We start from the raw sequence: 15,443 nt of genomic DNA, 5'->3' as shown, positions 1-15,443 counted from the left end.
GTGTAGTGTAGTGTAGAGTAGAGTAGAGTAGTGTAGAGTAGTGTAGTGTAGAGTAGAGTAGAGTAGAGTAAAATATGAAATAGAATAGAATATAGAATAGAATAGAATAGAAAATAGACTAGACTGGAATGGAATGGAACGGAAGGAAACAGAACAGAACAGAATAGTTGAAAAAGACCCTGGAGGTCTTCTAGTTCAACCCCCTGCTTAGGCAGGAAACCTTATGTGCCATTTCAGACAAATGGTTATACAACCCTCCTCTTTAAATCTTCCAGTGTTAGAGCATTCACAACTTCTGGAGGCACAGGGCATTGTTTATCCAACTTGCGTTTTAGAATTACTTTGTCATGGTTTAAATTCCCTTTTTAAAAAGTGGCATGTTAATTGCACTGTGGATATTTTGCATTTACCACCCCTGAATGGCACAATTGGCAGTGGGATAAGGAAAGAAAAGAGGAGGAGGAGGAGGAGGAGGAGGAGGAGGAGGAGGAGGAGGAGGAGGAGGAAGGGGAAGGGGAAGGGAGGAGAGCAGAGCAGAGAAGAAGAGAATGTCAATCACGAGTACATGTGATTGTGTACATGTGCAGAATATGTTAAAAAAAGAGCATGGCTTTGAGAAGAGGAGAGGGGAGGAGAGGGGAGGAGAGGGGAGGGGAGAAGAGAAGACAAAGAAGAGTGGAGTGGAGTGGAGAAGAAGAAGAAGAAGAGGAAGAGGAAGAGGAAGAGGGAGAAGAGAAGAACAGAAAAGAACAGAGAAGAGAAGAGAAAGAAGAGTGGAGGAGGAGGAGGAGGAGGAGGAGGAGGAGGAGGAGGAGGAGGAGGAGAAGGAGAAGAAGAAGAAGAAGAAGAAGAAGAAGAAGAGAAGAACAGAAAAGAACAGAGAAGAGAAGAGGTTTTTAAGGAGATGTTGGATAACCATCTGTCTGAAGTAGTGTAAGTTTCCTGCCTAAGCAAGGGGTTTATTTATTTTTTATTTTTATTTATTTATTTTGTCCGATACACAATGAGGGTTTTAGTGGGTATATATATCTATATACACAGAGTAAAATACATGATGAAGGTTATAGAGGAGATACTCATAGTAAAATATATCTAAGAAAGAATAGAAAAGAAGGTATAGGAATAGAACATATCAATGAAAGAAGAGGAGATATAGGAATAGAAGAAAGGAATAGGAGACTTTACCCTTATATATATTACTACATGTCTACTTTTTCTTCCTATGTATTTGTGTATTGGACAAATGAATAAATAAAATAAATAAATAAAATAAATATAGGAGAGCAACAGGACAGGAGACGGAAGGGTTGGACTAGAAGGCCTCCAACTCTGTTGTTGTTGTTGTTGTTGTTATGAGAAGAGAAGAGAAGAGAAGGAGAAGGAGAAGAAGGAGAGAAGAGGAGGAGGATAAACTTTATTGTCACTCTCTGCCTAACTTAACACGATATTTCCTTGCCTACTGCTCTCCAAGGCTCACTTCCCCCTTCTAAATACACCCCGCAGGGACGTGACAAAATAACGAAAGACAAAATGATGTATATAATTTGGTCTTTCTTTCTTTTGGACTTTATACGTGGGAGGGAGGGAGGGGGAAAGGGGCCTTTTTATCCGCTCTGTTCCCGCTTGCGAGCAGCCTCGCCTCAAGGGCGGCGTCCCCACAGGCTCCCTCAGAAGATGCTGAGGAGAACACACACACGCACGCACACACACACGCACGCACACACACACACACACACACACACTGGGGCCCCCTGGAGGCAGCCGGGCGGAACGGACTCACCCGGCGGGGCCCCGGCGGCGGCCAGGAGGGCGCAGGTCAGCAGGAGGAGCAGCGGCGGCGCGGGCAGAGCCATGGCAGGCGGCCGGCGCCGGCGGGCCACGGGCAACCGCTAACGGGCGCCCCGGAACCCGAACGCCCCGCCGGCGCCGCCCTTCCACGCGGCCCCCGAACGCTGCGCCTAGAAGGGGCCCCCGAGGGGAAGAGCCGCCCGTCGGTGCCTCAGCCTCGGAGCTCTGGAATCCTTTGACCTCCTCCTCCTCCTCATCCTCCCCCTATCCCCTCTCCTTCTCTTAAGCTTCTTCCTTCGCCCCTTGTTCCTTTCTCTTCCTCTTCCTCTGCTTTTCGTCCTTCTCCCCTTCTCTTCTTCGCCTTTTCCTTCTCCTCTTCCTCATCCTCCTCCCTATTCCCCTCTCCTCCTCTTCCTCCTCCTCCCTCTTCCCCCTCCTTCTCTTCCACCTCTCCATTTCCTCCTTCTCTTCTTTCTCCTCCCTCTTCGCCTCCCTGTTCCTCCCTCCTTCTGTTTCCCCTCTCCTATTCCTCCTCCTTATTCTTCCTCCTCCTCCTTCCTTTCCCTCCTTCCCTGTCCTCCTGATCCCTCTTCCTCCTCTCCTTTTCCTCCTCCTTCTCCTTCTCTTCCTCTTCTTCCTTCTCCCCTTCCTTCTTCTCTTCCTCTTCTCTGCCTCTTCCTTCTCCACTTCCTCATCCTCTTCCCTATTCCCCTCTTCTCTTCCTCCTCTCCTTTTCCTCCTCCTCCTCCTCTTCCTCTTCTTCCTTCTTCACTTATTCTTCTCCTCCTCCTCCTCCTCCTCCTCCTCTTCTCTATTCCCCTCTTCTTCTCTTCCTCCTCTCCTTTTCCTCCACCTTATTCCTTCTCCTCTTCCTCTCCTTCTCTTCCTCTTCTTCCTTCTCCTCTTCCTTCTTCTCAGGTGACAATGGTGACATCTGGGCAGGTGCATGGACCGTCACAGGAACCACCAGCGGCGGCCACTACCAGTATGCCCAAACTGGGCCAAACCAGTAGCACTTCACCCCTGCCATTATCCCTTGCGGGGAAGAGTCTGGGCAACTGAATGGAGCCGAGTGTTTACTGTCCGGATGCCCGTCCTGTCGCCAATACGGAGGTTTTTTTTCTTTCAGCAGATCTATTCCCAGTGTCCCAGAGAGAGAAATATCTGCCTCTGCACCTAGGATCAAACTCTCAGCCTCCCAAGTGAGGGGAGAGCTCCACCTGTAGGACACCACGCCTGGGGTGGATTGCTCCTATCATTACCAGTGCACTGTGCGTGCAGCTTCAGGCATCTCCTGTGTGCGCACGTACAAGCATGTTTTTGCTGCTGCGCATGCACAGGAAGTAAAATCTTGCAAGGGGACGCACGCATGCGTGAGATTTTGGGGATTCTTTTTCAGCTTCCGCACATATACAAAAGCAAAAAAATGTTGAATTCTCTCTCTCGTGCGCATCTGTCTCTCGTGCGCATCAATTTCTCTCTCGTGCGCATCAATTTCTCTCTCGTGCGCTGCCCAGGGCAGCAGAAGGAGCAGCAGTGGTGCAGGTAGAGCCATGGCGGGCGGGCGGTGCCATGGGCCACGGGCAACTGCTAACGGGCACCCTGAAACTCGAACGGCACCCCGGCACCGCCCTTCCATGCGCCTCCCCGAACGCCGCACCTGGAAGGCTCCCCAGCCGCCACTCCCGAAGAGGAAGAGCTGCCCGAAGCAAAAGCACACATGGACGCGCACACATGCACACAATGCGCACACATGCACACAAAACGCCCAAAGTTACGCTGGCAGCTCAATTTTTGCTACCGGTGTGGCATCCTTTACCATTCCGGTAGGAACCCACTGCTGCACAGATGGGCAAAGTTGGCTCTTTTATGACTTGTGGACTTCAACTCCCAGAATTCCTGAGCCAATCGTGCTAGCTGAGGAATTCTGGGAGTTGAAGTCTGCATGTCTTAGAAGAGCCAACTACTGCACTGCACCCATTCATGCTGTGGGCTTTTATAGCTGCTGAAATACTTGACCCAAAAATAATTGAGGGGTTTGTGACCCACATCCATACTAAATTCATCCTCCTCTTTTAAGGTCCCCATAATCCCTCGCGGGGTTGAGTCTGGGCAACTGAATGGAGCTAGGAGAGAGTTTGTTTGTTTGTTTGTTTAATTTTATTTATTTTATTATTTATTTATTTATTTTATTTATTTTATTTATTTTATTTATTTTATTTATTTATTTTATTTATTTTATTTATTTTATTTATTTTATTTATTTTATTTATTTTATTTATTTTATTTATTTTATTTATTTTATTTATTTTATTTATTTTATTTATTTTATTTATTTTATTTATTTTATTTATTTTATTTATTTTATTTATTTTATTTATTTTATTTATTTTATTTTATTGATTGATTGATTGATTGGATTGGTTTGATTTGATTTGATTTGTATGCCGCCCCTCTCCGAAGACTCGGGGCAGCTAACAACAATATAAAAAGACAATGTAAACAAATCTAATATTAAAAACAATCTTAAAAAACCCCAATTTAAAGAACCACTCATACATACAAGCATACCATGTATAAATTCTATAAGCCTAGGGGGAAGGGAAATTTCAATTCCCCCATGCCTGACGACAGAGGTGGGTTTTAAGGAGCTTGCGGAAGGCAAGGAGGGTGGGGGCAACTCTGATATCTGGGGGGGAGCTGGTTCCAGAGGGTCGGGGCCGCCACAGAGAAGGCTCTTCTCCTGGGTCCCGCCAAACGACATTGCTTAGTCGACGGGACCCGGAGAAGGCCAACTCTGTGGGACCTAACCGGTCGCTGGGATTCGTGCGGCAGAAGGCGGTCCCGGAGATATTCTGGTCCGATGCCCTGACCGGATGCCCTCCCTGTTGCCAATGTGGAGGGTTTTTTTCCAGCAGATATATTCCCAGTGTGCCCAGAGTGAGAAATACCTGCTCCTACCTAGGCTCGAACTCATGGTCTTCTGATTGTGAGGCCAGAACTCCACCTCTAAGCGACCGCGCCACTCCCCCATCCATACTAAAGTGGAACCAAGAAACTCAATCATCCGGGCTTTTAAACCGTGATTTATTAAATGGCATAAACATAAATGTGCAGTGATCTTGTGTGCTTCTTTTCTTCCGTGGAAAGCCGCTGTGTAATTTTCCTCTGCTCACATCGGGTCTCTTTAGCTGAAATTTAAGAGAGATAGGTCTTAGTTAAAGAATATTACAAGAATTAGCCATCCATAATTAATAAAGACTATTTAAAAAAAAAAAAGAATTACCCATCCAATAACTGTTTGCTTTGTTGTTTTGAAAATAAGATGTGAGGGGAGGAAACACACATTCCTTTCAGTGGTGGGATTCAGAAAATTTACTACTGGGTCTGTCCCCACTCCAGGGGAAGGATACTGCAAAATCCCCATTCCCTCTCCACTCCAGGGGAAGGATACTGCAAAATCCCCCACTCCAGGGGAAGGATACTGCAAAATCCCCCACTCCAGGGGAAGGATACTGCAAAATCCCCATTCCCTCTCCACTCCAGAAGGATACTGCAAAATCCCCCACTCCAGGGGAAGGATACTGCAAAATCCCCATTCCCTCTCCACTCCAGAAGGATACTGCAAAATCCCCCACTCCAGGGGAAGGATACTGCAAAATCCCCATTCCCTCTCCACTCCAGAAGGATACTGCAAAATCCCCCACTCCAGGGGAAGGATACTGCAAAATCCCCATTCCCTCTCCACTCCAGAAGGATACTGCAAAATCCCCCACTCCAGGGGAAGGATACTGCAAAATCCCCATTCCCTCTCCACTCCAGAAGGATACTGCAAAATCCCCCACTCCAGGGGAAGGATACTGCAAAATCCCCATTCCCTCTCCACTCCAGGGGAAGGATACTGCAAAATCCCCATTCCCTCCCAATCAGCTGAGAATAGATGGTGGCGGACCAATCAGAAGTGGTATTTACCGGTTCTCCGAACTACTCAAAATTTCCGCTACTGGTTCTCGAGAACCATCTGAAATCCACCTCTGCGGCTTTCTTAGGCTGATTGATAATCTCCCCCCCCACACACACACACACTTTTTAAAATTAAAATGGAAGGGGGGAGAGGCTTCGCTGCCTACAGTAGCTGCTGGTCTTATGCAAAACAACCTCACATTTTCCAGAGGCAAAATGAAGGTTCTAGATTGCAGGAGGCTGCCCGCTTTTGCTTTCTAGAGCCTTACCTTGTTTTTTCCGATGTGTTGCTCTCTTCTGATCTGGAATAAGTGCTGGAAAGCAACAATAGAGTTAAGATAACTTTAAGAGGGTGTTTGCACCGTTGGGTACAGTTTAGCCCAAAGTGGTAGAAATATTGGGCAAAAATTATGACAATTAATAAATAAGTATACTGTATATTTATAATGTAATGTAATATAACATAGCATAACATAACATAACATAATATAAATAATATTGTATTGTGTTGTTATAGTAATATAATAATATAATATAGCACAATATAATATAATATACTGTGTGTATGTTTTCTTTAATTATGGGTTTTTAGTTTAATTATTAGATTTGTGTTGTACATTGTTTTTCTATTACTGTTGTGAGCCGCCCCGAGTCTACGGAGAGTGGCGGCATACAAATTTAATAAAATAATATAATATAATATAATATAATATAATATAATATAATATAATATAATAATATAATATATAATATGACTTAAGAAAAGAAATACTTGTAAAAGTAATATATTCATTGCATGATATTTGAGATGGGTGGAAACTGCGCCAAGCCAAACCACACTTTTTATGAGCATTGTGGCTGCCATCTTGACTTTTTTGACCTCCCAGGCAGAGGCCTCTGCCATGGTACATGACTTGTTGGCCAACTTCCCATCTTCCAATGTGCTGGCCCTTCGGGATGGTTGCGGGTCCGCCCTGTTGAAAGGGCTACTTACTCGGAATCATCGTCCAAGTCGTCCTCTTCGAAGCAAGATTTTTTGATGCGTTTCCATTTGACAGCCAACAGGGTACTTCCGACAATGAGGGGCAGGAACAGGAAAATGCTGAGCAGGACCCAGGTGCGTATAGTGTCTTCTCTGGCCTTTTTTTCAATGTCTGGAGAGAAAGAGGTCATCTGGGTCAAAAAGTGAAGAGCCCTCGCTCAACAGGGATATGAGATCCTCTATACTGCTCAAAAAAATAACAGGAACCCTTAAACAACACAATAGAACTCCAAGTTAATCAAACTCCTGCGAAATCAAACTGACCACTTAGGAAGCAACACTGATTGACAATCCATTTCACAGGCTGTTGTGCACATTCAACCTTGTACAGTATTCCATGAGAATATTTCATTCATTCAGATCTAGGATGTGTTCTTGGAGTGCTCCCTTTATTTTTTTTCAGCAGTGTATCTTCAGGCTACAACGCAGTCCTTTCAGCAGCTCCAAAAAGGCTCCCCACCAGTATTGGGTCCCTACCCAGTATGGGCCACACTGCACACCGGTAGTAAAATGGGAGATGCATGCGCAGCTTCGGATAGGGTTAGGGTTAGGGTTGGGTTAGGGGTGGGGTGGGGTGGGCTAGAGTTGGTTTGGGTTAGGGTTAAGATTTGATTTGGGTTGAGTTGAGTTGGGTTAGGGTTGTGTCGGGTTAGGGTTAGGGTTAGGTTGGGTTGGGTTAGGGGTGGTTTAGGGTTGGGTTAGGGTTAGGGTTAGGATTAAGATTTGATTTGGCTTGAGTTGGGTTAGGGTTAGGGTTAGGCTTGGGTAGGGTTAGGGTTGTGTCGGGTTAGGTTGGGTTGGGTTGGGTTAGGGTTGGGTAGGGTTAGGGTTGTGTCGGGTTAGGTTAGGTTGGGTTAGGAGTGGGGTGGGTTAGGTTTGGTTTGGGTTAGGGTTAGGGGTGGATTAGGATTGGTTAGGGCTAGGGTTAGGGTTGGGTTAGCAGTGGGGTGGGTTGGGTTAAGGTTGGTTTGGGTTAGGGTTAGAGTTAGGGTTAGGGTTAGTGTTATTGTTAGGATTAGGATTTGGGTTGGGTTAGGGTTGGGTTGAGTAGGATTGGGTAAGGGTAGAATTGGGTTGGGGTTGGGGTTGGGTTAGGGTTACGGTTAGGGTTGGGCTGGGTTTATTTTATTTATTTATTTATTGGATTTGTATGCCGCCCCTCTCCGTGGACTCGGGGCGGCTAACAACAGTGACAAAAACAGAATGTAAAAATCTAATACTAAAACAGCTAAAAACCCTTGTTATAAAACCAATCATACATACAAAGATACCATGCATAAATTGTAGAAGCCTAGGGGGAAAGATTATCTTAGTTCCCCCATGCCTGACGGCAGAGGTGGGTTTGGATTAGGGTTACGGCTACGGTTACAGTTAGAGTTGGGGTTAGGGTTGGGTTGGGTGGGTTAGGAGTGCATGCGCAACAACTAAAATCTCACGAGCGGAAGCAAATAATCACCGAAATCTCTCTCACACCTGCGTCCTCTCGTGAGATTTTGCTCCCTGCGCCTGCACAGAAGCAAAATCTCGCTGGGATGCACCCACAATAGCTCGCGAGGCTGTGTTTTGAACCAACTGAGGTCTCCAAATGCTTTTCGAGGGCAGCCCCATGTAGAGCGCATTGCAATAGATTGATTGGCTTAAGTGGAGAACGTCCCTGTAAGATACAACCGACTGACCCAAATCCAGATAGCGAAGTCCGCTGTCAATGCTTCCTCCCATAGGGCTTCCTTTGGTCCGGCAGTCTGGAGGAACCCAGCCTGGGTCGCAGTGGCAATTTCTTTTGTTGTTACATACCTGAAAAAAAACCATCCAAAGAACATCAGAATGGATTTAAAATCCTGCCATCGGGTGTTTCCAAATGGGAGGCGGCTTTTGGCCAGCGGAAATAGTTGTCAGGGGACTGGAAACAGGGAAGAATGGCATGCGTGGAACAGGACGGAATAAAATATGGAATGAAGTAGAATATGGAACGGAAGGGAATACAAAAGAATAGAATAGAATGTGGAGTAGAGTAGTATAGAATAGAGTAGAATAAAAATCATGGAACAGAGTAGAATAGAGTAAGAATCATGGAATGGAGTAGAGTAGAGTAGAGTGGAGTAGAGTAGAGTAGAATAAGAATCATAGAATTGAGTAGAGTAGAGTAGAATAAGAATCATGGAATGGAGTGGAGTGGAGTAGAGTAGAATAGAGTAAGAATCATAGAATGGAGTAGAGTACAGTAGAGTAGAGTGGAGTAGAATAAGAATCATAGAATGGAGTAGAGTACAGTAGAGTAGAGTAGAATAAGAATCATGGAATGGAGTGGAGTACAGTAGAATAGAGTAAGAATCATAGAATGGAGTAGAGTAGAGTAGAGTGGAGTAGAGTAGAATAAGAATCATAGAATGGAGTAGAGTAGAGTAGAGTCGAATAAGAATCATGGAATGGAGTGGAGTGGAGTAGAGTAGAATAAGAATCATAGAATGGAGTAGAGTAGAGTAGAGTAGAGTAGAATAAGAATCATGGAATGGAGTGGAGTGGAGTAGAGTAGAGTAGAGTAAGAATCATAGAATGGAGTAGAGTAGAGTAGAATAGAGTAAGAATCATGGAATCGAGTAGAGTAGAGTAGAGTAGAATAAGAATCATGGAATGGAGTGGAGTGGAGTAGAGTAGAATACAGTAAGAATCATAGAATGGAGTAGAGTAGAGTAGAATAGAGTAAGAATCGTGGAGTGGAGTGGAATAGAGTAGAATAAGAATCATAGAATGGAGTAGAGTAGAGTAGAATAGAATAGAGTAAGAATCATGGAATGGAGTAGAGTAGAGTAGAGTAGAGTAGAGTAGAGTAGAGTAAGAATCATAGAATGGAGTAGAGTAGAGTAGAATAGAATAGAGTAAGAATCATGGAATGGAGTAGAGTAGAGTAGAGTAGAGTAGAGTAGAGTAAGAATCATGGAATGGAGTGGAGTAGAGTAGAATAGAGTAAGAATCATGGAATGGAGTGGAGTAGAGTAGAATAGGAATCATAGAATGGAGTAGAGTAGAGTAAGAATCATGGAATGGAGTGGAGTAGAGTAGAGTAGAATAAGAATAATGGAGTGGAGTGGAGTAGAATAGAGTAGAATAAGAATCATAGAATGGAGTGGAGTAGAATAGAATATGAATCATGGAATGGAGTAGAGTACAGTAGAATAAGAATAGTGGAGTGGAGTGGAGTAGAGTAAGAATCGTGGAATGGAGTAGAGTAGAGTAGAATAAGAATTGTGGAGTGGAGTAGAATAGAGTAAAGTAGAGTAGAGTAGAATAATATTCATGGAATGGAATGGAGTCTGCGGAGAGGGGCGGCATACAAATCTAAATAATAAATATGGAATGGAATGGAATAGAATAGAGTGGAACAAATCGGATCAGAAGAGAAAGAACAAGGGATGGAATGAGGAATGGAAAGAAAATGGAATGGAATGAAATTCCTCAACTTGAAACTATTCCTTTGGTGAACATTCCAAGATTGAAAAATGTCTCTGTTTGACTTATGACTGATTTTCACGCTTACAGTCATAGCAGCATCATCATGTCCAAGGTCGGGAAACATTGCACTAGGCCACGGCTGTCAAACCCGCGGCGTCACATTGACGGATCACGACATTTCCCCCTTTCATGGAACTGGGGTGGACGTGGCCAACACCCCGACACTCCAAAGTGACTTTTTCACAATGAAGATGCTTTCTCTCCATCTTTGGCCCAAGAAACCCCCCCCCCCCCTTTTTTTAAAATAAAGTTTCATGGAAATTTTTTTTTTTAACTTACCCCATGTCCTGAGCATTTTTTCGCAGCGTCACAATCGAAATGCAGATGTTCGTAGCTTTGGCATTTTTGCCGGAGGCAAATCTACAATATAGGTTTTAAAACAAGAAATGCTTCGTTTATGGGTCAGTTCAGGGGTCTGCAAACATAAACACTGAAAGAGCCATTTGCAGCCATTTCCCACCGCCAAAAAAACACCGGGAGCCACAAAATCTGGGTGGGTATGGCCAACTCAACATCGTTCATTCCGACCCAGTCATTCCTGACCCAGGTTTTAGGGCTCCAGGTGTTTTCTTTCTATGGGAAACAGGCAGGGGCAGGTTCCAGTTACGTAGAAACATAGAAGATTGATGGCAGAAAAAGACCTCATGGTCCATCTAGTCTGCCCTTATACTATTTCCTGTATTTTATCTTACAATGGATCTATGTTCATCCCAGGCATGTTTAAATTCAGTTCCTGTGGATTTACCAACTACGTCTGATGGAAGTTTGTTCAAAGCATCTACTACTCTCTCAGTAAAATAATATTTTCTCACGTTGCTTTTGATCTTTCCCCCAACTAAGCTCAGATTGTGTCTCCTTGTTCTTGTGTTCACTTTCCTATGAAAAACACTCCCCTCCTGGACCTTATTTAACCCTTTCACACATTTTGGTGGGCCCAGTAGGCTCGTGTTTCGCCCTCCACGGGCTCCAAAGGCTTCCCTGGAGCCGGGGAAGGGTATAAATGAGCCGGGGTGGCGCAGCAGGTAGAGTGCTGTACCGCAGGCCACTGAAGCTGACTGTAGATCTGAAGGTCAGCGGTTCAAATCTCATCACCGGCTCAAGGTTGACTCAGCCTTCCATCCTTCCGAGGTGGGTAAAATGAGGACCTGGATTGTGGGGGCAATGGCCTAGTTCTGTTTTTAAAAAAGTGCTATTGCTAACATGTTGTAAGCCGCCCTGAGTCTAAGGAGAAGGGCGGCATAAAAATCGAATGAATGAATGAATGAATGAATGAATGAATGAATGAATGAATGAATGAATGAATGAATGAATGAATGAATAAAATAAAATATAAATAAATAAATTAAATAAATATATAAATGAGTATGTAAGTAAGTAAGTAAGTAAGTAAGTAAGTAAGTAAGTAAGTAAGTAAGTAAGTAAGTAAGTAAGTAAGTAAGTAAGTAAGTAAATAAGTAAATAAATAAATAAATAAATAAATAAATATAAATGCCCTCCCCAATTGCCCCTTATGGCTCCAGAAGCCAAAAATGCCCTCCCAAAGCCAAAAATCAGCTGGCCGGCACACATATACATGTTGGAGCTGAGCTAGGGCAACGGCTCGGGTGCCAGAAGATATAGCTCCATGTGCCACCTGTGACACCCATGCCATAGGTTCGCCATCACTGGTGTAGATCATCTGTGCTGTTTGCTGGGAGGCAAATTGCTGGGAGGCAGAGGCCTTTTTCCCTTGTTTTCCTGCCCCAAAACTAAGGTGCATCTTATACTCTGAAAAATATGGTACGTTGATCGTCTGCCTTAAAACGTCACTGCCACCGTCCTGATCCAGGTTGCTTTCTTTACCTTGCCCTGTCCGCATTTGGTGCCCTCTTTCACCATCATGGGGTCGGATAGGCCTTCTGGATGCTTAAGGTCCAAGGAAACACAGACCACATTCTTCACCGGCATGTACAAGACGGGAACATTAATTTTAGTATAAGGAGTGGCGTAGGGGTAGGTGCAAATTAGCTTTCCGCATTTGAGGTCCCTGCAGAAATTGAAGTGAGGTGAAGATGAAGGGGAATGGGGGGGGGGGTAGGGTAAGGCAAGGGAGGGGAGGGGAGAGAAAGGAAGGGAAGGGAATGGAAAGGAGGAGAGGAAGAGGAGGAGGAGGAGGAGAAAGGAGAAGGGGAGAAGAAGGAGAATGAGGAGGAGAAGAAGAGGAAGGGGAAGGAAGGAAAGAAGGAAAGAAGGAAAGAAGGAAAGAAGGAAAGAAGGAAAGAAGGAGGAGGGGAGGAGGAAGGAGGAGGAAGAAGAAGAAAAGACAAAACACAATGTATATTAAAATCCACAATAAAAATTGTTATCTTTAAATATTATAATATAATATAGTACAGTGCAGTGAGGTGCGATATAACATATAATATATCACGTGCAAACAATATAATACAATGTAATATAGTAACATAATATAACATAAAATGATAGGATTTGATATAATAATATTCCCTTATCCAACACAATCCATTCTAATTAATTAATTCACGATATAAATAATCAGTGAAACCCTTGCTTCCAGAAATTGTGGGTGGTCCATCCCTAAAGGTTTCTGAAAAGAGGCTGGACGGCCTTTGTCTTAAATGGCTTATAGGACAGACTAGAAGACCTCCAGGGTCCCTTTCAGCCTTGTTGTTCTATGTTCTATAATCTGGGCCAGGGATCAGAATTTCATTCCTCGCCAAGAGTCCCAGAGCAAAACATGTCGGCGTGTTCTCTGTTGCCTAATCGCTTACCGAAGAGAGCAGGTTTTAAATTTCTTTTTGTAATCGATGCCGCAGTGCCCAAATCTATCAGCCTGGCTATTCACTTCGTAGCAGATTTCCGGAGCGTTTCTTGACCCTAGATGGTGTTTTTTGGCAGGATTTGGTTAAAAAAGCAAAAAAAAAAAAAATCAGTTGAGACCTTTTTCCCTGGCGGTGTTTTAACTTACATACGAACGTGACAGTTTGTCCCAAAGGTGCTTTTTTTTTTTCAGCAACTGGACTTTCTTGGGGGGTTTTGTTTTCTTTTGAAGATGTTTCGCTTCTCATCCGAGAAGCTTCTTCGGTTCTGACCGGATGGTGGGGAATGGAAAGATTTATACTCCTTGCAGACAGCTGGACGTTTGCTTCAACGACCCTCTGAAAGGAGGCAGATGACCAGCTGTCTCCAAGGTGGAGAAAGAGAGGGAGGGAGGGACACACAGAGAGGGGTGTGTGGGCGTGTGTGGGTATAGACCCGTGTTTCTCAAACAGTGGGGCGCCCCCCCCCCCGGGGGGACATGGAGCAATGCCGGTGGGGCGATCCCCAGGGAATGGCGCTGAGCTGTCATTCTCTCAGGCTCCTTCCCACGCACCGCCACTCAGGCACATTTGATGTATCAACAAAATTTTGCTTGTTGTTTCGGATACATAGGGGAGCATCCAGGCAATGTTCCACTTCCACCCTCAATGGGCTGTCGGGCCCTAGGTGTAATGCACCATTGGATACAGAGACACAGAAAAACAGAGAGAGAGACAGACAGGGAGGAGAGGCACAGAGAGAGAGAGAGAGAAAGGCACAGAGAAAGACAGACAGAAGAGATAGAGACAGAGTCACAGAGGGACAGAAACATATAGAGACAGAGAGATAGAGAAACACAGTGAGATACAGAGACCGAGAGAGACAGACACAGAGAGAGACAGAGACAAAGACATACACAGAGAGAGACAGAGACAGACAGACACACAGAGACAGAGAGAGACAGAGAGACAGAGGGAGAGACAAAGGCATGGAGAAAGACTGAGACAGACAGAGAGACAGAGACAGAGAAACACAGTGACACAGAGAGACAGAGAGAGACACAGAGAGAGAGAGAGAGACAGAGACAAAGACAGAGAGAGAGAGACAGAGACAGATAGACACACAGAGAGACAGAAAGAGACAGACAGAGAGAGACACAGAGAGACAAGGACAGACAGACACAGAGAGAGAGAGAGGCAGACAGAGAGAGAGAGGGAAAGACAAAGGCACAGAGAAAGACAGAGACAGACAGAGAGACCGAGACAGAAACACAGTGAGACACAGAAAGACCGAGAGAGAGACAGAGAGAGAGACAGAAAGGCAGAGAGAGACAGACAGACAGACAGAAAGAGACAGAGAGAGAGAGAGAGAGACAGAAAGACACAGAGAGACAGAGAGAGAGAGAGAGAGACAGATAGAGACAGAGAGACAGAAAGACACAGAGAGACAGAGACATACAGGGACAGAAAGACAGAGACAGAGAGAGAGGGGGGGACAGATAGACACAGACAGACAGGGTTAGACTGTCTATGTCAGCGTAGTCCTGATTGACAGGTCTCCGTTCAGTTGTGTTCCAGGCTATAAACTGAGAGGGGCCTTAGGAGTCGTTCTTGCTCTCCAAGGCAGGTCCATTGGATCCATCGTTTGGGATCATTTGTAAGTTGAGAAGTAGCAGCGGAACCTTCCCAAGAATTATACGCTAAACAAACCTGACTCGAAGCTGATGATAAAAATGGCCCAGAATCATCTTTCTGAAACACACATGACAAGTGACCCCAGAAGAAAGGCAGGGAGGGGTTGGCGGAGGGTGTTAAACCCTGGTCAGAAAAAAAGTCTTGCTGCCATTAAGGGGAGAGAGAAAGAATCAAAATTAGTGGTTTCAACGTACGTGATCCGAAGAACTCCTGGCAATGCAGGTCAGGCGATTGACAAGATCCGCCGTAACAGAAGCCGGTGTTAGAAGCACAATTGACACCATTCTGGACGTACACATTGGCTGGGCAAATAGCCGAACTCCCATTGCAGTATTCAGAGAAGTCACAATGCTTGTCTAACGGTTGTCTACATATTGTGTTCCTTGGCTTGAACTAGGCAAAGGGATAATAATAATAATAATAATAATAATAATAATAATAATAATAATAATAATAATAATAATTTATTAGATTTGTATGCCGCCCCTCTCCGAAGACTCGGGGATAAAGGAATAAAACGGACGAGGGACGTTAGAAGTCAAAGAGAAGGCGACCAATTCGAGCAAACAATGGCAGATACCAGCTGGTGTGTGTGGAGGATTATACATAAATATGTAATTGGGTAAAATAACACTTTATGGGTTTAT

General features: G+C 44.6%; 1 protein-coding gene across 1 annotated transcript in view; it reads right to left on the bottom strand.

Annotated features, from left to right (window-relative positions):
• Window positions 1–4,854: 4,854 nt before the first annotated feature.
• Window positions 4,855–15,443, bottom strand: part of LOC139175093 (disintegrin and metalloproteinase domain-containing protein 32-like) — a 31,408-nt gene continuing 20,819 nt past the window's right edge. Inside the window, exons 14-21 of the mRNA XM_070765978.1 lie at window positions 14,991–15,189; window positions 13,075–13,180; window positions 12,146–12,329; window positions 10,583–10,663; window positions 8,470–8,587; window positions 6,746–6,905; window positions 6,021–6,065; window positions 4,855–4,979 (exon numbers count right to left, since the gene is read on the bottom strand). Of these exons, the coding sequence (XP_070622079.1) occupies window positions 4,976–4,979; window positions 6,021–6,065; window positions 6,746–6,905; window positions 8,470–8,587; window positions 10,583–10,663; window positions 12,146–12,329; window positions 13,075–13,180; window positions 14,991–15,189 (897 nt within the window). The 3' untranslated portion in view covers window positions 4,855–4,975. The remainder of the gene's footprint in view (window positions 4,980–6,020; window positions 6,066–6,745; window positions 6,906–8,469; window positions 8,588–10,582; window positions 10,664–12,145; window positions 12,330–13,074; window positions 13,181–14,990; window positions 15,190–15,443) is intronic.

Source organism: Erythrolamprus reginae, chromosome 12 (genome assembly GCF_031021105.1).
Source record: "Erythrolamprus reginae isolate rEryReg1 chromosome 12, rEryReg1.hap1, whole genome shotgun sequence".
Taxonomy (NCBI): Eukaryota; Metazoa; Chordata; class Lepidosauria; order Squamata; family Dipsadidae; genus Erythrolamprus; species Erythrolamprus reginae.
This window is presented reverse-complemented; position numbering and strand designations above follow the sequence as displayed.